The sequence below is a fragment of the Heteronotia binoei genome, chromosome 2 (genome assembly GCF_032191835.1).
Source record: "Heteronotia binoei isolate CCM8104 ecotype False Entrance Well chromosome 2, APGP_CSIRO_Hbin_v1, whole genome shotgun sequence".
Taxonomy (NCBI): domain Eukaryota; kingdom Metazoa; phylum Chordata; class Lepidosauria; order Squamata; family Gekkonidae; genus Heteronotia; species Heteronotia binoei.
In genome coordinates this window covers 114159700-114182215 of record NC_083224.1, presented here as the reverse complement: position 1 = coordinate 114182215, position 22516 = coordinate 114159700, and the positions used below count along the sequence as shown (strand labels likewise).

The window sequence follows — 22516 nt, the reverse complement described above, 5'->3', positions numbered from 1 at the left end:
AAGTTTAAATTGCTTTGTAACCCAGTTAACATGATGAGTGTCCCTTGCATTGTTTTTCTTACAGTCTAATTAACATTTTGCATCTCACATACTATATCTGGATTATTTTGTGTTTTAATATTTGCTGGCATTCTGTTATGTGTTTTCACCTTTTTATCATATTTTCCACCATCATTTATTATTGCATAAAACTGCAAAACTTCTCTAAATGTCTGTATAGTTTCATCCTGGCCAAAATTATATATCTGTTAAAGAGGCTTTCAACCTAGAGCAATTTACATTGGATGAACCCAATAAAGCCTTGTTTACACAGGCTACTTGGAATATTGTCCTCTCTCATTAAAAAAGCATTTACATTCCTTGAGAAACGTAGCCTAGGAGGGAAAGGATATATGGTACCAAGGTGATACCGCTTCTCCTGAAATAATATCTGCAAAAAGAGGTCTTATTACAGCATATTTTCCCCCTCTCTTAGGCAGTCAGTGCCTTTTGCAAGTTGTTATCTATGCCTAAATGCTCAGATGTGGCATTCAGTATCTACCCACGACTTCTGATGACGCTGCTTGTTCAGGTGCACTATAACATCAGGCATAAAGTAATAAGGAACCCAGTATCTCAGGATGAAAGTGAGCCTGTGCGGTAAATATGAGACAAGATTCTGATGGTGGGGGCCAAAGACCATGGCATGTGCATAATGTGCTCCGTTGTCATTACTTGCTCCCCATGTACAGTATTCTTTTGAATATGAAACCACTGTCCCTTCCCCTACAAAATGACTGGTGGGGATCATTATTAGACTAGGGTTGAAGAGTCAAAAAATTGTGATCCTAGTCATGTGAGGGTAGCTCAATAACAGGACTCAAAACTTGATTATTGATAATTTTCTAAGTGCTCAAACTCTCCCACAAAATCATCTTGTTCATTTTCTTCCAAGTAGCTCAGCATGGCCCTCCTCTCTTTATCCAACCCTGGAAGGTTGGTTAGGTTGAGTGAAAGTGGGTGGCTCATAGTCACCCATGGCTGTGGAGGAAAGATCTGAACCTGAATCTCTCTAATCTCTTAGGGCTTTTCTGCATTCTCATTTTCCTCATTTGTGTTTTCCTGTTGTTTCAGTGCGTGTGGGGGGGGGGGGGGGCAGGCGGTCTGTTCTGCACATGTTTTGCTCTCTCAATATTACACTACTTTATGTCTGGCATATCTCACAGCAGGTTTTTATGTCAATCATAAACTGATGTAATTTCAAACTGATCACTAGAGAGAGCAAAACACACGTGGAACAGAACCCCCACCCCAAAGCAGCAGCAAAACACAAGCAAGGAAAATTAGATTGCAGAAAAGCCCTTATTCCAGTACTCTGTACCACTGTGGCATACTGATGCTCTTTACTCCAGTCCCAAACAGCTTTGTGAGGTTGGCTTGCATTATTAACCCTGTATTGAAGAGTAGGGGTTAAAGCTGAAAGAGTGGTGGGTTGCCTATGCCAAGTTCTGAGTGCATGATGAAGATGAGTCCTGAAGTACAGACTTTCCATGTCACAGCCTTTATACTGTACCTTCTAATTGATGTCTTCTCTCTTTTTTTTGGTCATAATTCAGCTATATTGTGAAAGCACTGAAAACACTTTTCTTAGCTGTTGGATGTTATTGTGAGTTCCTTTCTACTGAGAAGGATGGGCTCTGGAAACTGCTCACCGACTATGAAGATCACCATCGGGGGGTAGGCATGCTTGCAAGGTGAGTGGTAATCAGTTGACCTGGCACATTCCAGACTACCAAAATGCCAAGTTAACTGCTAACAATAACAATACATCCTCTCCTAACCAGAGTCTTGCTTCAGTGCCCCTGCTGTGACCGTCTTAGGATCTTGTACCTTCTAGTTCCTTTCCTGGAGCGAGGTGATGAAGAGCATCAGATTACAGCAATGGCATTCTTTATTGAAGTAAGACTCCCAGAATCCCATCCCCAGTTTTTATGCAAGCTTTTTAGGTATAAACGTAGCTGGATAACTTAAAGGATAGTTATGAAAATATTAGAGGAAATTCCTATGTGAATCTGTTGGGCATTGTCAAGTGGTAGTTGTTACTGCTGGCATAGAAAAGATTATGCCTGTACATCTGCATCTAAGAGAAGCTCAACCCTTTGCCATTAGAACAAAGCAAGAGTCAAGTAGCACGTTTAATTCAGAATGTAAGCTTCCATGTGCTAGAAGCACACTTCATCAAACAATAGGATGGAATGGTAAGCACTCCTAAATATAGAGAAAGTGGGCAGTGAATTAGTTTGCAAAATCATGGAAATGTTTTTTAGCAGATTAAAAGAATCACAAATTGGGGTCTGGTGATAGCTAGTTTGTTAGCTAGTTTCTCCGTTAACCTCTGAGAAACTAATGTCCTCATTTTAACCCAGAGCTAACATTACAACAGGCTCTTATTTATTGCACTTCACACTCAGGATACCTAATTACACTGACATCAATCTGCTATTCTGACATATATTGCCTCTGTTGTTGTTTCAGCCCAGTCAACACAAACTAGCTATCACCAGACTTGTGATTCTTTTTATCTGCTAAAAAACATTTCCATGATTTTGCATACTAATTCACTGCCCCCTTTCTCTATAGTTAGGACTGCTTACCATTCCATCCTATTGTTTGATGAAGTGTGCTTCTAGCACACGAAAGCTTACATTCTGAATAAAACTTTGTTCGTCTTAAACGTGCTACTTGACTCTTGCTTTGTTCTACTGCTTCAGACCAACATGGCTGCCCACCTGGATCTACCTTTGACATTAGTTAATGGGTCAGGAATGCAAATAAAAAACCAAAATCCCACCAACTACTAATCCACTGTGAGCAGAGTAAGTTATAGAAATAATATATATTAAATGTCATAAGAATATAAGAGCCCTGCTGGGTCAATTGGTCCACCTAGTACAACATCCTGTCTCTCACAGTGACTCAACTAGTTACTATGGGGACTGATAACAGAGCACAGAGCCCAAGACATTCCCCTGATGTTGCCTCCTGGCACCAATATTCAGAGGTTTACTGCCTGACAGTGTGGAGGTTCCATTAACATTTTAATCACTCACTGAGTAAAGAAGTATTCCTTTTGTCTGTTCTTAATCTACTGAACATCAACTTCTTTAGGTGCCCCCAATTTCTGGTATTTTGGTAGAGAAAGAAAAAGTTCTCTGTCTACTGTCTCTATCCTGCTCATAATTTTATAAACCTCTGTCATGTCCCTTCTTGATCATCTCCTTTCTAAACTGAAAATTACCAAACTTTTCAGACTTTCCCCATAGGAACAGTGCCACAACCCTTTAATCACCTTGGTGGCCCTTGTCTGCAATACCCTTTTCAAGATATGGTTACCAGAATTACACACAGTACCATGTTTTGCTGAGCACTCCACCAGTGGCATGCCCATCTTACGTAGGATTTTGAAACCATATTTGTGGTATGCGATATGTCCTCCAAATAATCAGAGAAGCTACCAAAAATGTAGGCTACTTCCAGCTTTGCTGCTGTTTTACCATATGTGTAATCTGAAAGGGCCATTAAATTGATCAGGCAACTTCAGCTATTTTGGTATGTTACAAAATCATCGAGGCTTAAATTAAAGAAGCACTTGCCAAACCTTGTACTAGCTCTTGATTGGCCGCACTGTTTGATTTTTTAAAAAGTCACACATAATTTATCTGATTTTATTCCATACAATCACTGTGGAGAGCAACTGCAAAGAACAAGCTATCTGTATCAAAGAGCAAGTATTTTAAGATATTAAAATAACAAATATAGACCATATCCATGTTTAGCAAGGGATTGGCTTCCTAATATTTGTAATTGGCTTCCTAATATTTGTAATTGGCTTCCTAATATTTGTAGCTAATAAATGGCTTCTTAATATTTGTAGCTACCTTTCAAATATTCATTTATTTATTTAATTCCATTTATATCCCGCCCTCCCCACCGAAGCAGGCTCAGGGCATATGCATGAGTATAAAACATGTAAAAGACATAAAAACCATAAAACAGTTTTAAAATATAGAAAAATTAACATTTTGATGCTATGGTCTTAAATTCAGATTTATGTTCTCTGTAGGCAGATCTTAGGTGGTCCTTTCCGCTGCTGCTACAGGGCAGCTTGCAAGAGGTGGTCCAGATTTTTCCTGAGGACTGCAGTGGCCAGCAATTTTTGCAAATGCCTGGTGGAAGAGTGCCGTTTTACAGGCCCTGCAGAACTGTATGAGTTCTTGCAGGGCCCTAACTTCTTCCAGCAACTCGTTCCACCAGTGTAGGGCCACTACAGAGAAGGCCCTGGCTCTAGTTGTCATCTGCATACTGGTGACATCCCAGCCCAAACCTCTGGGCAATCTGGGCAAGGGGGCACATGTAGATGTTAAATAACATTGGGGATTGGATTGCCCCTTGTGGCACACCACACACAAGTGGGTGCTGATGAGACAGTTCCTCCCCTATTGCCACCCTTTGTCCCCGACCCTGAAGGAAAGAGGAGAGTAAGGCCTACCCCTGTATCCCAGTATCAGCGAGGTGGCGGGTCAGCAACTGATGATCGACAGTGTCAAACAATATGCCTTTTTCAAACTGTCTAAACTAAGTCTCACCCTTGTACCAAATTGAGCACCAGTACACTATACAGCTAACTGTAGCACAAAAAATAAGCAATATAAATTACCCTAAATCAGGGCTTTTTTTGAGCAAGAATGCAGTTCTGGCTGGTTTGTTGTCAGGGGGTGTAGCCTAATATGCAAATGAGTTCCTGCTGGGCTTTCTCTACAAAAAAAGTCCTGTGCAAAATCATGGTGATGTCAGGATGTGTGGCCTAATATGCTTGACTGTTTCTAAAAAAAAAGTCCAGTCCTAAAGACACTGGGATTATTAAATAAATCTTGATCCTAACAAGGATCAAGAAACAGATTAAAATACCAGTAGATAGGCCTTTCTGCTGTGAAATTTTACATGTAATTCATAAATTGGTGGAAAGCAGACAAATGCATTTTCATCAGCTGGATGCTGTCTGGCAAAGATGTTTGTTCATAGAACTGGGCAGGCAACTGTTTGTTCATCAAATTCTGACTGAACTATTCTTTGTCTTTTAGCTTCTTTATATGTCAGAGGCTAAGAGACTTCCAGACAAATATTCCTTAAATCGTCTGAATCGAGGACTGGTTAACACAAACCCAGTTATCCGGGCATTGTGTATCAGGGGACTAGTTAAGATGGCAGACTGGCCAGGGAAGGTAAGACACAGCCTGTCATGATGTTCCATAAAAGTCAGAGAAAGCACTTCAGAAACATTAACTGAGAAAATATTCAGACCTAGTAAAAATGTTTACTTATTTAAACTATTTCTATTCTGCTGGGATCAGACTTAAAACAGCTCATATAACACACTGTAAATTAACCAATTACATTTAAAACTCAGTACATATACCATAAAACGGAGGAACCAGGCCACAAAATAGCTCAATAGAAAAGCCTGAACATTATCTGAAATGTCATTCCCAAGCAGCTGAAAATTCTGTAATCTCCTCCCCTCCTCTGGAAGACTATTGCAAAGTGCCAGAGTAGCAATGGAAAAGACCTACTTACAAGATGGTAAAATTAATAAAGTCTGGAAGGACAACCACAGTTGCCATATGTGGGAGCAGAGGTCTTTTAGGTTTGACAGTCCAAGGCCATGAAGGGCTTTTAAAAAATCAACATTTTGAATTGAATGTGGAAACAAATGGGCAACCAATGCAAAGATTAAAGAACTGGGATCACAGGTGCATAATGTTTGCCCCCAGTTAATACTTGCACTGCCATTTTTTTAATCCATTGTAGCTTCTGCATGGTCTTCAAGGGCAACTCATGTAGAGCAGGTTATAATAATCCACTCTTGAGAGAAACATAACATAGATTAATGTAGCTAGGTTAGCTCGGTCCTGAAAGGAAGGGGGGGAATGCAAAATACAGCTTTAAAAGGAACACTGCCATTTGACTTGCTTATTTTTCCACAGCTGGATCCAACAGGATTCTAAGGCTGCTAATTGAATCTGTCAATGGAAGGTTGATTCCCTGTGGTAGGCAATATCCCCAGGAACCTATCCTTCCCCATCAACATTATCTCCATCTTGTCAGAATTAAGCTTCAGAAGGTTTTTGTCAGCTACCACAATCCCCTGGCACAAAGAGACTGCTGCTTCTGGAGGCTTATTCAACATAATATATAGTTGGATTGCATCAGCATATTGATGACACCCAACTCCAGAACCACAGCTCAATCTCAATTAATAGACTTACATAGATGATAAATATCATATGGAACCTTGAGGGATCCTGTGAGAAGCTCCTGCACCTCTGATTCCAGCTCACCAATCATAAAGAGTTTGGCTTGGTTAAATAGAAAAGGCTGAAATGATTCCAGATCTTGGCCCTACAAGAGAGACTCACAGTCTCTTAACTGGGATTTTAGCACAAATATCAATGAAACTTGCAGAGAAAGGAAACAACTCTATTTGCCTGGGCACTCAGGTGAGAGATTCAGTATCCTGATACAAAATGCTGCCTAATCTAGTGCTTTGGAGCTTTTACATGGCTCTTGGTTGCTTGGCCAAGGTTTTTATACACATGGGTAAGTATGCAGTTCCTTGCTGAATACTGTCTTTACTCAGTCCACTTTAGAATTGTTCATGGTGGAACACTTTGAATCTGTGCTGGACAATTTCTTTAGCAGAAAAGAAGGCTTAATGGGAAGGTTTTGTTTTAATGTTCAATGACTGGGGGCAAAGATTGCATTTTTCTCCACTTCAGATTGCTTGTAGATGTTTCCTATATAGGATGCACACAATTTCCTTGAATTATCCCCAACATTTATTTATTTATTATGTCCCCCAAGAATCTGTGTCATGATTTTGGGAGGGCAGCATGGTTGATATAGCCTGATTTCCTCAAATCTCAGGAGTAAAGCTGGGCTAGTACTTGGATGGGAGATCGCCAGGGAAGACCAGAGTGGAAGGCAAAGGCAATAGCAGCTGTGCTTCTCACTTGCCTTGAAAACCCTATGGGAGTTGCCATAAATCAGCTGGGACTTGACAGCTGTGACTTAATAATATAAGAAAATATTATTAGATCACCATAGTTTGTTATCTGTTGTTGTGTAGGATCATTAAAAGTAAAACAACTCTTTTCAATGCAGGAGATAAAAATCTTATTGCCGGTCATGATAAAAGGCCTGTCTGGAATGGATGGGAGACTATATGTGGAGGCTCTTACTGAAATTGAGAAGATCCTTGTAGGTCCAGAAGGAGCAGACTATATATCCAATATCCTTCTGTCTCTTCAGGAGCTGTTCAGTAATGTAAGGCCACTGTGCATGCAAAGAGGGCTGAGAAAAGGATGTTCAATGGGTTTTGTAGTAAACCAGGAAGCAGATCTACATTTCATATAAGCAGTGTTCTGTTCTGGTAATGAATCCATTAATAACAAAACCCAGCATGGAGTTATGTTGGTCTTAGGCCAAAGAATCCCAGGTTTGAATTACCGCTCAGCCATAAAGTAAACAGACTACTGTTGCCCAGATACTCTTAGTCTAAACCACCTTACAGAACTGTTGTATTTAGACAAAGTGGCAGGACACAATCCTAAACCAGAAATGAAATCTAATATTCTAATGGCAAAGTTGGGAAATCTTTGGTTACTTAACTGGTAACTGGAGCTGTGAATGGACAAGATGGAGCTTTCTACAAACCTGAAAAGGGCCCAAGTTTGCAAAAAAACCTGAACAAAAAAAATTAGGAAGTTTTTAAAAAGCCAAACTGATACCATGAGCACCTGTAAGCTTTAACAGATTCCTGCAGTGGCTTTTGCTGAGCAACCACACCATTACAAGGCTTGGAGCTTCTATGAGTAAAAGACGGGGGAGGGGGGAGAGGGCCCTTTCCAGGCTGCTTTGGCCTTTGAGGAAGGACTTACGAGGCCAGTCCTGGACCTAGGGTTGCCAGCTCCAGGTTGGAAAATGCCTGGAAGTTTTGGGGTGGAGTCTAGGCACCCTAGGCTAGCAGCAATCATTGGGTAACTTGATACCACCCAATTTGCATGACTTAATAAGGCCTAGTTGCTCACTTCTGTTTAACAGCAGTCACCCAATGAAAGTCAGTGTGGTGTAAGGGTTAGAACTTTAGTGTAATGTCTGGAGGACCCCAGGTTTGAATCCTCATCTGGCTGGGTGATGTTGGACCAGTCACATACTTCATTGCTAACCCTACTCAGGGCTTTTTTTGTAGCAGGAATTCCTTTGCATATTAGGTCACACCCCCTGATGTAGCCAGTCCTCCAAAGCTTACATTAGACCCTGCACTAAGAGTCCTGTAATCTCTTGGAGGATTGGCTACAACAGGGGGTGTGGCCTAAAATGCAAAAGAGTTCTTGCTACAAAAAATGCCCTGATCCCTACTTCAAAGGGCTGTTTGAAGATAAAAAGAAGGTGAAGATAAAAAAAAAAGAGAGAAGGGAATAATGTAAACTGCTTTGGTCCCCACTGCAGAGAAGGGTGAGATATAAAATGGGGTAAATAAATAATAAATATAGCTTAAGATGGGAGGCAGATAAAAGGTTTCAGTTGAAAAAAGACTCCAGTAGAACCTTAAAGACTAACAAAATGTGTATAAGGTATGCACTTTCATGAGTTACTGCTCACTTCTTCAGTATCTCACATAGCCTACCACAAATTAATCTTTGAAGTGCTAAGCAGTGACTCACAAAACCGCATACCCTAAGCAAATATTGCTAGTCTTTAACGTGCTACTGGATTCTTACACTTTTCTATTGCTACAGACAGATTAACACAGCTTCCCATCTAGATAAAAGGTTGGTTTGTGAATTGCCGAGAATGAGAGAATGAAGCAGGGAAAGGGGAGAGGATATAGGGGTTGCCAGGGGGAGGGAAAGAGGAAATAGTTTGAGGAGGAAGATACAGGGGACCATGATACAAATCCTCCGTAAAGATTTATTTGGCAAGCTTTCTTTTTCTCCAGATTTGTCTATTCTGCCACCCTGTTATTATTTATTGAGTGATACTGAGGGGGTGGTTAGTGAGGCTGTGGCAAAATTTCTGGCTGACATCCTTAAATTTAATTCTGACCATGTTTGAATGCATCTGTAAGCTCGGTTTTATTTTGATTTTATCTCCAATGTTTACATTTTTATATTCTGTGTATTTTTATCTGAATCTATTATGCCATTAAAGGTTTGGTATGGCTACAAATCCTTGAGGGTTCCCTGCAATGGAAGTGGGACTGTTCTGGTAGCCACCACCATACAACTGGGCCACAGTTTTCCTAGATAGAGAATGCAGGGGGCAATGGGAAGGGGGGGGGGTGAGAAGGAAAGCTTAAGCCAGAGAGTAAGACAGAACAGACAGAAGTGTGTTGCCTGTTCAGTGGGAAGGAGATAGGGTTGCCAATCCAGATTAGGAAATTCCTGGAGATTTATGAAGGGAGGGTGGGGTTTGAGGAGGGGAGGGACCTCAGAAGGGTATAGTGACATAGACTTCATCCTCCATTTTCTCTAGGGGAACTAGGGTTGTGCACTTCCAGGTGCAGGCAGGAAGATCACCCAGAATTACAACTGATCTCCAGATGACAGAGATCAGTCCCTTTAGAGTTGCTAGGTCCCCTCACCATCACGGCAGGAGGGCTTCGAGGGTGTACTGTGGGTGGACAGGACATCATGTGCAATATCCCTGATACAATGATGTCACCTGGAAGTGATGTCATCACATCAACACTCAGGGTTTTTGGCAAAACTCTGTGGGTTTTTTGCCTTCAAAATCAGAGTTTGCCCAAAAACCAGAGCGAAGCCACATGATGGTGTTACCTGGAAGTCCGGGGGTGGGGTTTCTCCCACTGGCCAACTGGCTGGAAGTGGATCAAAGCCCGCAAAATTGGAGGAACACCTGCTGGGACCTGGCAAACCTAATTCCTTTGGAGAAAATGGTTGCTTTGGCGAACTCTATAACAGTTTTATTTTTATTTATTTTATTTTATTTAGAATTTATATCCCGCCCTTCCCACAAGTGGCTCAGGGCGGCTTCCAACAATTGATCCGACATAAAAATTAAACGATATTTAAACATGTAAACAATTAAACATTTAAAACAGATAAAACCTTAAAAATGAATAAATATTCCAAATATATATAAGAAGAAATCTGGCAAGCTACATTGAGTTCTCATCTTAGTTAGGTGTAAGCTAGCCGGAAGAGGGTCGTCGTACAGGCCCTGCGGAACTGAACAAGGTCCCGCAGGGCCCTCACTTTCTCCGGCAGCTGATTCCACCATGTAGGGGCCATAACAGAGAAGGCCCTTTCTCTGGTGGATTTCAAGCGGGCTTCTTTTGGCCCAGGGATAGTAAGGAGATTTTGTGTTCCCGACCTCAGTACTCTCTGGGGAACATGTGGGGAAAGACGGTCCTTCAGTTAGACAGGTCCCAGGCCATATAGGGCTTTAAAGGTAATAACCAGCACCTTGTACCGGACTCGGTATATCACTAGAAGCCAGTGCAGGGTCCGAAGACCCGGCCGAATGTGTCCCCACTTTGGGAGACCCAGTAACAGCCGGGCCGCGGCTTTCTGCACCAGCTGCAATTTCCGAGTTCGGGACAGGGGCAGCCCCATGTAGAGGGCATTACAGTAGTCCAACCTCACGGTGACCGTAGCATGGATCACTGTTGCTAGGTCGTCGCGCTCCAGGAAGGGGGCCAACTGCCTTGCCCGCCTAAGGTGAAAAAACGCAGACTTGGCAGCGGCTGCTATCTGAGCCTCCATCTTTAAGGAAGGCTCCAATAGCACCCCCAAGCTCCTGACCCTGTCCGCCGCTGTCAGCGGCGCACCGTCAAAAACTGGTAGGGGGATTCCCCCTCCCGGACCGCGGCGACCCAGACAAAGGACCTCTGTCTTCGCAGGATTAAGCTTCAGCCCGCTCAGTCTGAGCCACTCAGCCACGGCATATAGTGCCCGATCTAGATTTTCCGGGGCGCAGACCGGCTGGCCGTCCATCAGTAGATAGAGCTGGGTGTCATCAGCATACTGGTGACACCCCAGCCTGTACCTTCGGGCAATCTGGGCAAGAGGCCGCATATAGATGTTAAATAACATCGGGGAGAGAACCGCCCCTTGGGGCACACCACAATCGAGTGTGCACCTCCGGGATAGCTCCCCCCCCAACTGCGACCCTTTGTCCCCGACCTTCCAGGAAAGAGGAAAGCCACTGTAAGGCCAACCCCTGAATTCCCGCGTCAGCGAGGCGACCCTTCAGTAGCCGATGGTCGACCGTGTCGAACGCAGCCGACAGGTCTAACAACATCAGCACCGCCGAGCCACCCCGATCCAGATGCCGTTGAAGGTCATCCACTAGGGCAACCAACACCGTCTCCGTCCCATGTCCCGGGCGAAAGCCGGACTGAAATGGGTCAAGGACGGAAGCATCCTCCAGGAAAGTCTGTAGCTGCATCGCCACTGCCCTCTCAATAAGTTTGCCCAAAAAGGGCAGATTTGAGACCGGCCAATAGTGTGCCAATTGGGCCGGATCTAAAGATGGGTTTTTTAAGAGGGGACGGACCACAGCCTCTTTGAGCGGCGTTGGAAAATGCCCTTCCGTCAGGGATCTATTTATGATATCCCGTACAAGATATCTAAGATCCCCCTGGCAAGATTTAATAAGCCAGGAAGGGCATGGGTCCAATTTACAAGTAGTTGGGCGAGCAGATGAGAGAATCCTGTCAACTTCCTCCAGGCTGAGGGGGCTAAAGCCATCCAGAGTATAATCCGAAGACAGGCTCGGGGCCTCGGTTTTGCTAACTGTCTCAAAACTGGCAGGGGGGTCAGGGCGGAGTGACGCGATTTTATCCACAAAAAATTTCGCAAAAGCCTCGCAGCCTATTTCCAATTCAATAGAATTTAGTCTGCCTTGCGGCAGCATTGTAAGTCCTCTAATTATGTCGAACAATTGTGCCGGGCGCGAAGTTGCGGACGCAATCTTAGCCGCAAAGAATGCTTTCTTTGCGGCTTTGATTGCCATCTCATAGGCCTTCAAACTCTCTCTATAAGATGTTCGGGTCACTTCGTCTTGAGTACGCCGCCATTGCCTCTCCAGTCGTCCGAGTCCCCGCTTTTGTTGCCGCAGCTCCCGGTTAAACCAGGGCGACGGCTTCGAGAGGGGGCGCAGAGGGCGCTTGGGTGCGATCTCCTCGATGGCCCTGGAGAGCCCATCGTTCCAGGACTCCACCAGATCATCCAGGGAATCGCCAGTGAGCCAGGTGTCCCGTAGAGCCGTTAGGAAGCGTTCCGGGTCCATCAGGCTCCGCGGGTGAGCTAAAATACGCTCTCCGCCTAAACAGGTTTTGGGTGACACCTCCACACGAGCCTTAAGGGCTCTACCCTGCTGAGGCCATTTCCTTCTCCAAACCTCTCTTGCTCAAGATTCCACCCCCATATCTTCAGAGCTGGCAATCCTAAGGGGAACTGATTCTGCAGTTGGGAGATCTGTTGTGATTCTAGGAGATCTCAAGGCCCACCTGAAGGATGGCAACCATAAGAGAGAATGCAATGTGAAAAGGGGAGGCTGAGGGGGTTTTCAGGAAAGGGAAAGAAGAAATAATGGAGGACGGGGATATAAGATGCCTCCTGCAAGGATTTGCGGATTCTCACTTAAAAAAAAATTAATAATCTTTTAAACAGTTCTATAATGCAAGTTCAGTCAAGAAAATTGGAGATAGCCCAAGACGGGTGCCCGAGGCAAAAAAAAATCAAAAATAAAATACATAGTATAACAATAAACTAAATAAATGACAATTTGCTGTCTTCTAATAGTGCACCAAAAGCTGCCACCTATTTCATCTTGCCTAATGGTAGGGCTGGCCCTAGAGAAGGTGCTCATGTGTTCCATACCTGCCACCACTAAAGCAGCATGACAGGTTCTAAGACAAGACTGCTGCTATAATGGGGCAGTTGTCTAGCCTAGTTGTTAGAACTAAGACACAACATAAGGAGCTGGACAGATGAGGCACTGCACCCAGCATGTTCAATTCATGAAAAGCTTTATAGAGACTTCTAGTGTACTAGGGGTGATCCTGGTCACAAGTAAGTCAATATATTTTCTGAATAATTGAGCTGTGATGTGCCATAAAGCTGGTATTTCATTTTCTAGCACTGGCTCCATCATCACTAATCCTTGGACCTTGAATGTGTTTCTGGAGGTTCTGGACTGAAACTGAAATATGAGACAAATTGAAATATGGAAGAATGGGCATGCATTGGGATGCAAAGACTTGATAACAGCAATTGTGGTATCTTTACCAGTTGGTGTCCCAGAATCCCCATTAAGGTGTATTGACTCTTTCTAGGCACAGCAAGTACTGAAGTCTGCTGTTGGGTCCTCTTTCCTAGGTCCACAGTAGAATGCAAGGGCCCTGGTGACTGCCTTCTCCTCTAAAAATGTTCCTTCTGAGTCAGGCTATGGGAGGTTGTGGAGAGTAAGCCATACTCAAATTGGGCTCAGTCCGCACAGTGCTCTCCACTGAGATAACCTCACTGCCTTCCTTTTTCAATGCTTGTAGGATAGAGAAAGTGTGCGTGCTTCTGCTATATTTCTTTTTGGCAAAATGGTGAAAATAGCAAACAAAAGCAACGAGTTGACAATAAGGCATCAAATACTAGAAAATCTGGTTCCATTACTTCTACATCACCAGGAAGAGAATCCTGAAATCATGGAGGCAAGTTCCTACAATCATTCATCTCTTAATTTCCAGAATATAATCAAGATAATCTACCAGTCTGGTTCTTCGGTTACAATTCAGTTGTCCAGACATGCTTCCTCGGGCAGAGATACAATAAACCTAGCGTTCATTAACAGTAAATGCCAGAAAATCTATTATCTCTACATATTATTCAGTAGCAGTATGACTTGGCTGTCTGAACAATGCAAACTGTATATTGCTCCATCATGTCTTTCAGAACTGTAAATACACCTTCGAAGAATGCTTTCGATTCCTTGGATACAAACTGCCAAAACAGGTTGTTATTGGTAAACCATGGCATGAAAATGAAGCTGTTCTGGATGAAACCTGCCGATACCTTGTATGTTGTCCTAATACAAATGATTCAAGAGAGAAACAAAAATAGAGAAAGAGGGGGAAAGAATGACAGCAAATAAAGCTGGTTTTATCAAGGGTTTCTTCTCTGGAAGAAACTTTTTAAAACCTGCTGTTGCTGATTACTTGTTTAATTTTTTAAAAAAATGTGTACACATTCAGAATGCTAGTCATCCAGAACTCAAGAATAGGAGGGAATTAAAAAGTTGGTGCATTCTAAAATGTAACCCTAGTGATAGAAGGGTGCTTCTCATACAAAGAGGAAGAGGTGATTTTTTTCAGATCTCTCCATTCCCACTGCAGATATCCATAACACTTTCCTAGCAGTTTCCAGGAGCCTTCCCGTGAAAGATGGGGAAGATCCATTCTGCAAGTGATGCTTCAGAAGGGGTCCTTTGGATCCAGCCCCTAATCGTGGCTATGAAGGATTATGTAGGTCCTTCCTAATTTAGTCTGTAGTTTTAAAAAAAAACTACCTTTGAGTTATTTGACTAGATTTACCTAAAAGCCAATGACAGTAATGGTTAATAGTATTTATATAGTGCTATTCCTAGTGATGCCCTGACCTGGATAGCCCAAGCTAGCCCGATTTCATCAGATCTCCAAAAGCTAAGCAGGGTCAGCCCTGGTCAGTATTTGGGTAGGAGACCACCAAGGAATACCAGGGTTGTGGCAAAGACAAGCATTCCACCTCTGAATGTCTCTTACCTTGAAAATCCTTCAGAGTAGCCATAAGTCAGATATGACTTGACGACAACAACAAACGTAAATGATGCTGAGAGCTTTACACATATGAACATAGTAATGCCTACCATAGCCTTGTGAGGTAGTATAGTTCTATTACCACATTACAGATTGGGAGCCAGCTTGCTTAATGCCTCTTAGTAATAACCAAGATAAGACTTTAACCAGGGTTCCCCCATCAACCATCACAGTGTTTTAATAATTTTGCTAGTATATGTTACAAATTTTACTTCAGTAAGTTTTTGCTGCCAGTTATATATTTATTGAATTTTCAGGTACAGAAACATGAGGGAAATCTCCAAAGATTCCTGTACCAGGGTCTTTGCCACACAGAAAGTAGCATTCTTTCCATAAGAAAGGCTTCTGTCATGTTCCTAGGTAAGTGAAAAATAATACAGCCCCTGCATTCCCATGCTTGTACTCTACTAGAGTGGAGTTGTCTTCTTCTTTGCACTTGCCAAACAAAGAGCAGCTTCTCCTAATAAAGACGTTTTGCAATCATCTGTTTGTATCAGTCTTTAAGCTTCCCAACTTCTCACTGTGCAATATACACATGCACTTGAAACCCATCTTTTCTGCTAAGACTTTTGTTTACTGAAATAATTAAAAAAAATCTGCCAGGAAACAGAACTTCCACCATGCCCTCTTCCCCAGGCAACTGGATAATAGAGTTCTAGGGAATATTTTTCATGTTGCAATCCTAAACATACTGTTTTAGGAGCTTGGTTAATGACTTCCTTAAAATTAAAGACATTTGGGATCTTTATTAACTTGTTGCTAAACAATGATTCAAAGAAATAAGCAATTAATTCTTATGTGGTGGTTTTAGGCTTCCTGGTACTACACATGGACTACAAGGCAGGAGAGATAGAGCTGAATGTGATAATTAATTGTAAGTAAAGAGAAAGAGAAATGTTAAAATTGCTAAGTACTAGTAAAAGAGAACATAAAGGAAAGACAACAACAGTGCAATCCTATGCTGTTACTCCAGTCTACGCCCATTCATTTCAGTGAGTTTAGACCAGACTAACTCTGCACCTGATTGCATTTAAGAAATTTGGCAGCACTTTGACAGAATACTTAATACTTTTGTCCCTGAACATACTTACAATTAGATCAAATTATGTTAAACTTGCAATGACCACCTTCTAGATCCAACCCTGCATTGTCTTCTAAGCCAAGAACACCTCAAGTAAGTATCAGCAACTTGCCCCACATTTATAAAAGATTTACCAATCTTTCCCACACAAATTTCAGTAGCGTGCAGGGCACATATAATAAAAGCCCACTTAACCTAAAGCACTGGAATATTTTCACATATACTAACAGGATCAAAGGTACATTAGAGTACTGTGTGGAAATAATTTTAATCATCTTACAAGGTTATGTTAGAAATGTAAGCGAATTTATGGGTTTGTTTACTTAGGGTGCAAATTTTCCCAAAATACAAAGGGCAGTTTGACAAGATGACCATTATAGAATATTTTTGTATAAAATTGAACTGTAAATCATGGTCACAGTACTGCTGCATTTAATGAAATCTGGCTGGACAACATTATAGGAATTTCATATTTTTGCCCTCAGAACTTCAGAAAAGATATTTAAGATGCTTTTATATACTGGTAACTCTTTGTTGAGGGAGATTTTTTTTTCTCATTCAGGACATCTGACTTTTGCTGTTCCCCTCTTCCCCATTTTTCACACTCATACATTCCTGTCTCCCATTTCTTCATCATACCAGTCCTTGGTAGTCAACTCCATAAACAGGAACAGGCTTTCCTTACTCTCAAAAAAATAAAGTATATGCATCCACTGACGTTTGGATTATTTTCTGTAACAAAGGTTTTTTTGAAAAAAATAATATTCACTCTCCATCTAGATTATGTTTATTGTGATATTTTGCATTCATGGTGATTCTGATCTGAGTCCTGGGTAATTTAAGAGTTGATTGTTCCCTTTCACATGCAGCGCTGGAATGCCTGATGCATGACTCTGAAGAATCTGTGTGCATGGCTGCAGCTCAGGCCCATGATCGTGTTTTTGCAGTTCTCTCCAAGCAGAAGAATGGGCTACATGGCAACAACATGGCAGCAGCCAGTGAAAAGCCAATAAAGAATGCCAGGCACCGCACTGCCACTGCTACAGGGAGCACCTCAGCCAATCTTTTTACTTTCATTGGTCTCTGGAAATCAGCCAATAAAAATTAACAGCTGGTGGGAGAAAGCTTGACATGCGGCTCTTCAGAAAGGATTGTGAACTGTTTTCTTGCACTGAAATCCAGCAAACATGAAACAAATCCGCAAAAGGAATCACCAGTTTCCTATCTAGTGAACCATAAAATAACACATGTTCCCACAAAATCTATCATGTTGAGCTTTCACACACTACACCAGCATTACAAAGGGCCTTTTAACACCATTTTTAACGCTTCTGTACAGCAGTCCTACAAGTCTCTTTTTAAATGGCAATAAGACGACATTCCATGTACTAGACAAAAAAATTGGCTTGCAGGGGGTAGGAGGTAGGACAAAGAGAGACATGCCACTCTTCACTTTTTCCTTCTTCTTCCCTGCTGCAGCTTTTTGTGTGCACCCATGCAACAGATGCCCTGAGCTGGATAGCCCAGGCTAGCCTGATCTTGTCACATCTCAGAAGCTAAGTATGGTCAGCCCTGGCTAGTGTTTGGATGAGATTACTCCATGAAATACCAGGGTCATGACAGGGAGGAAGGCAATGGCAAACTGCCTCTGAATGTTTCTTGCCCTGAAAACCCTATGGGGTCACCATAAGTCAGCTGTGACTTGACTGCGCTTTCTACCACCATGCAACAGATGGAGATGGCTAGCTTCCAAGGAATTGTTAATGATTTTTCAAAATTAACTACAGCGCTAAAGAAACAGATGAGAAATAAAAAAATTCAAATACGTACACACACTCATTTACCCATTACTGCATTGCATACTATCCAACTGAACAAGAGGGGTGGGCTTCCTCTTGGGTATCCTGCCCCCCCCCCAGGGAAAGTGTATGCGCAATACATAGCCTCTCCTCTCCCGGTGTAGTGAACGCCGCGTGGTCACTGTCCAGCTATGCCTGGCAGATGGTCACTGCAATGGCCTCTCCTGCATTCCTGCATCCGTGGCAACACCTTCCCGCTGGTCCCCCCCGTTTCTCACAGAGTTTGCCACGTCATGGTGCGACCAAATGTCTGGCGGTATAACCGGATGGGCAGGCTGGGCTCACCAACCTCGCCAGCCAAGAGAAGGAAAACTCTAACATCAAACCTGGGCAGATAGAGCTCGTTAATGTAACACCTACCACCTGGAGGACTCGCTGCCGGCGTCCCGGCTTACTGGGCCATGGCAGATGACCCCAAGGTGAAAGGGTGGAGCCAGTACCGCGCACACTGTGCTTCACCTAAAAATTCCTCTGCGCAGGCCTGAAGGGCATATCCACATCCACAACCCACAACACACCAAGTCCTGCAGCGATGGGCAAGGAGCGAAACGGCAGGTGGAAGATGCCACTGGAAGCCGCAGTCCCGATCCTGCATGTAGGCGGTTTAGGGTATTTGTCGCCTGATGCTGACCCGGAGACGAAAGCATTTTTCGGCAGCACCCTGAACGACCAAGCAGTCTTATCTAGGGACAGCACTGCTTGCTCCACACGGAGAGGGGCCTAGAAAAGGTGGCCTAAACAAAGCTCGTCTCCCCCACCCCAGTTGGCTAGCCGCGGTCAACGGGCATCCTTACTTGCGATCAAAAAATAACAACAAAGAAAAGGCATGCACCTGCCTCACAAAGTGTGCAAAGACTAAAGCTTGCGTGTTGGAACATCAGAACCATGCTTGACACAGTAGACGGTGGTTGCCCTGAACGACGCTCTGCTCTAGTTGCCCACGAACTTCTCAGGTTAAATATTGACATAGCAGCTCTCAGTGAGGTCCGTTTCCCTGAGGAAGGTAGTCTTCAAGAACATGGTGCTGGCTATACCCTCTACTGGTCGGGTAAGTCAAAGGCTGAGAGCCACCTTTCTGGCGTTGGCTTCATGGTCAGGAGCTCCATTGCCTCCAAACTCGAAAACCTGCCAACAGGTCACTCAGATCGCATCATGTCCATGCGCCTCCCACTTCAAAACAAGCAACATTCAACACTCTTCAGTGTGTATGCCCCAACCCTTCAAGCAGATCCTGCAGAAAAGAACAAGTTCTATGCTGATCTACGCAACCTCATACGGAAGACCCCTACAGAGGACAAGGTGATCATCCTTGGCGACTTCAATGCCAGAGTAGGTAAAGACTCGGAAGCCTGGAAAGGAGTACTTGGCAAACACGGCATTGGCAACTGCAATGATAACGGGCATCTCCTGCTAGAATTCTGCACGGAGCACCAGCTCACCATCACCAACACTATCTTTCAGCAGAAGAACAGCCTGAAGACAACCTGGATGCACCCACGGTCCAAGCACTGGCACCTTATCGACTACATTCTGGGGCACCAGAGAGACCTTCGAGATGTCTTACACACCCGAGTAATGCCCAGTGCGGAATGTCATACGGATCATTGTCTTGTACGCTGCAATCTCTGTCTTCACTTTAAACCCACACCCAGGAGAGGAGGTATCCCTCAGAGGAAGCTTCAGGTTGGCAGCCTTCAGTCAGCCGAAGTTAAAGCTGCCTTCCAGGCAAAACTCCAGTCAAGAATTGAGGACCCCAATTGCCCCACAGACCCTTCTCCAGAAGCACTCTGGGAACACCTAAAAACTACCATCCTGTCGATCTCTGAAGAAGTCCTCGGGTTCTCCACAAGGAAGAACAAGGACTGGTTTGACGAGAACAATCAAGAGATCCAAGAATTACTAGCGAAAAAGAGATCTGCCTACCAAGCACATCTTGCTCAGCCCTCCTGTCCCGGGAAAAAAGCAATCTTTCGCGCTGCATGTAGCAACCTCCAGCGCAAGCTTCGAGACATTCAGAACGAGTGGTGGACCAAGCTTGCAGAGAGAACCCAGCTGTGTGCAGACACTGGTGATTTAAGAGGGTTCTACGAAGCCCTGAAGGCAGTATATGGCCCTTCATATCAGGCTTAGAGTCCCTTGCGTAGTGCAGACGGCCAAGTGCTCCTCACAGACAAGGCATCCATACTGAACCGGTTGTCGGAGTATTTTCAGGTTCTCTTCAGTGCCAACCGCGTAGTTCAAGATTCAGCAATCCACCTCACCCCACTTCAACCAGTGAAAACAGAGTTGGATGAGATCCCCACCCTAGAAGAGACTGTTAAAGCCATCAAGCAACTGAAAAGTGGCAAGGCAGCGGGAGTTGATGGAATCCCACCAGAGATCTGGAAGCATGGGGGCACAGTACTACATAGCACACTTCACAAAGTACTTGTCACCTGCTGGGAACAAGGCAAACTACCACAGGACTTTCGCGATGCAATCATCATCACTCTACACAAGAACAAAGGGGAAAAGTCAGACTGCTCCAACTACCGGGGGATAACGCTGCTCTCCATCGCAGGCAAAATCATTGCCAGAATACTCCTGAACAGACTGGTGCCCACCATTGCAGAAGAACTCCTCCCAGAGAGCCAGTGCGGCTTCAGAGCTAACAGGAGCACCACCGACATGGTATTTGTTCTCAGGCAGCTCCAAGAGAAATGCAGGGAACAGAACAAGGGTCTATATGTGACTTTTGTCGACCTTACCAAAGCTTTCGATACCATTAGCAGGAAAGGCCTGTGGCAAATCTTGGAACGTTTAGGATGTCCCCCAAGGTTCCTCAGCATGATCATCCAGCTACATGAAGCCCAGCAAGGCCAAGTCAGACACTGCAACGACCTCTCGGAGCCCTTCCCAATAGGCACAGGTGTAAAGCAAGGCTGCGTTCTCGCGCCAACTCTCTTTACGATCTTCTTTAGCATGATGCTTCAAAGAGCCGCAGTAGATCTAGATGATGACGGTGGTGTCTACATCCGCTATCGCACCGATGGCAGCCTGTTCAACCTGAGGTGACTGAAGGCTCACTCCAAGACAATGGAAAAACTTATCCGCGAGCTACTGTTTGCTGATGATGCTGCACTCGTCTCCCACTCGGTATCAGCTCTGCAGCATATGACGTCCTGCTTTGCAGAGGCTGCCAAGCTATTTGGCCTAGAAGTTAGTCTGAAGAAGACAGAAGTTCTCCACCAGCCTGCACCCCAGGAAGATTATCACCCTCCCTGCATCACTGTGGGTGAATCAGTTCTGAAGACAGTCCAGCAGTTCAGCTACCTGGGGTGCATCATCTCCTCAGATGCCAAGATCGACAAGGAGATTGACAACAGGCTGGCAAAGGCAAACCGTGCATTTGGCCGACTGCACAAGAGAGTGTGGAGCAACAAGCATCTGAAAAAAGGCACAAAGATCAGTGTTTACAAAGCAGTTGTGATGACAACCCTCATCAACGGCTCCGAATCGTGGGTTTTATACCATCATCACCTGCGACTCCTTGAGCGCTTTCATCAGCGCTGCCTTCGCACCATTCTCAACATCCACTGGAGTGACTTTGTGACCAACACTGAAGTCCTCAAGAGGGCGGAGGTTACAAGCATCGAGGCACTGCTGTTGAAGACGCAGCTGCGCTGGGCAGGGCATATTTCTAGGATGGAAAACCACCGCCTTCCCAAGATTGCTCTGTATGGCGAACTTTCCACCGGCCATCGAAATAGAGGGGCACCAAAAAAGAGGTACAAGGACTCCTTGAAGAAATCCCTTGGCACCTGTCGCATCAACCATCACCAGTGGTCTGACCTAGCCTCAGATCGCAAAGCATGGAGGCACACCATCCACCAGGGTGTCTCTTCCTTTGAGAACGCACGCATAGCTGGTCTTGAGGACAAAAGGAGATTGAGGAAGAATCGCACTGCTACAGCACCAACCCCAAATCAGACTTTTCCCTGCAGCCACTGTGGCCGGATCTGCCTGTCCCGCATTGGTCTTGTCAGCCACCAGCGAGCCTGCAGCAGACGTGGACTACTGCACCCTTCTTAAATCTTCATTCGCGAAGTCAAGCCAAGAGAGAGACTGTCCAACTGAACAAGAATATCAACATTGAGCAATCCTTATTCTGCTTCTGCCTATTCTGTTGCCAGTTCCATCCTGTGTTCAACTTTTGACCATAATGAGTCTAATCTGGATATGTCACTGTTTCATTGGTAAGTTGAGTTCATCAAAATGTGAGTTTCCTTTGCAGCCAACCTTGGGCATATTTTTTGTTTGCCTTGTCAGAGATCATTCTAGCAGCAATAACTATGTAAAGCTACTACCTGAAGATCTCTAAGGGTGCTGGGTACATAATTCAGCAATAATATTTCTGGTTTGTAAAGAATTTCCCTAACATGGCTGATCCTTACCATTTGCTTCCAATAACTGGAGGTACCAGATACCAAAAAAGTCAGCCTTATCTGTTCCATAAACCAGCACTTACTACACACAGGAAGCAATCCTAAGCAGGTGTACTCAGAAATAAGTTACATTTTAGTCAATGGAATTTACAAGTCTTTCTCAATTATAAATTATAAATTATTTGCTCTCAAGGAAAGACAAACTGTAATGTTAGTTTCTGAAGTAAATGCATATTTCCAC

General features: G+C 44.0%; 1 protein-coding gene and 1 long non-coding RNA gene across 2 annotated transcripts in view; both read left to right on the top strand.

Annotated features, from left to right (window-relative positions):
- MROH7 (maestro heat like repeat family member 7) overlaps positions 1-13908 on the top strand; it is a 47644-nt gene extending 33736 nt beyond the window's left edge. Inside the window, exons 12-18 of the mRNA XM_060233019.1 lie at positions 476-639; positions 1596-1733; positions 1824-1938; positions 5121-5261; positions 7201-7362; positions 13616-13771; positions 13882-13908. Of these exons, the coding sequence (XP_060089002.1) occupies positions 476-639; positions 1596-1733; positions 1824-1938; positions 5121-5261; positions 7201-7362; positions 13616-13771; positions 13882-13908 (903 nt within the window). The remainder of the gene's footprint in view (positions 1-475; positions 640-1595; positions 1734-1823; positions 1939-5120; positions 5262-7200; positions 7363-13615; positions 13772-13881) is intronic.
- A 108-nt stretch (positions 13909-14016) lies between these two features.
- LOC132567643 (uncharacterized) lies at positions 14017-15805 on the top strand. Its single transcript, XR_009555103.1, has 3 exons — positions 14017-14135; positions 15169-15271; positions 15723-15805. It is a non-coding gene; the product is annotated as an uncharacterized LOC132567643 (long non-coding RNA).
- Positions 15806-22516: the final 6711 nt, after the last annotated feature.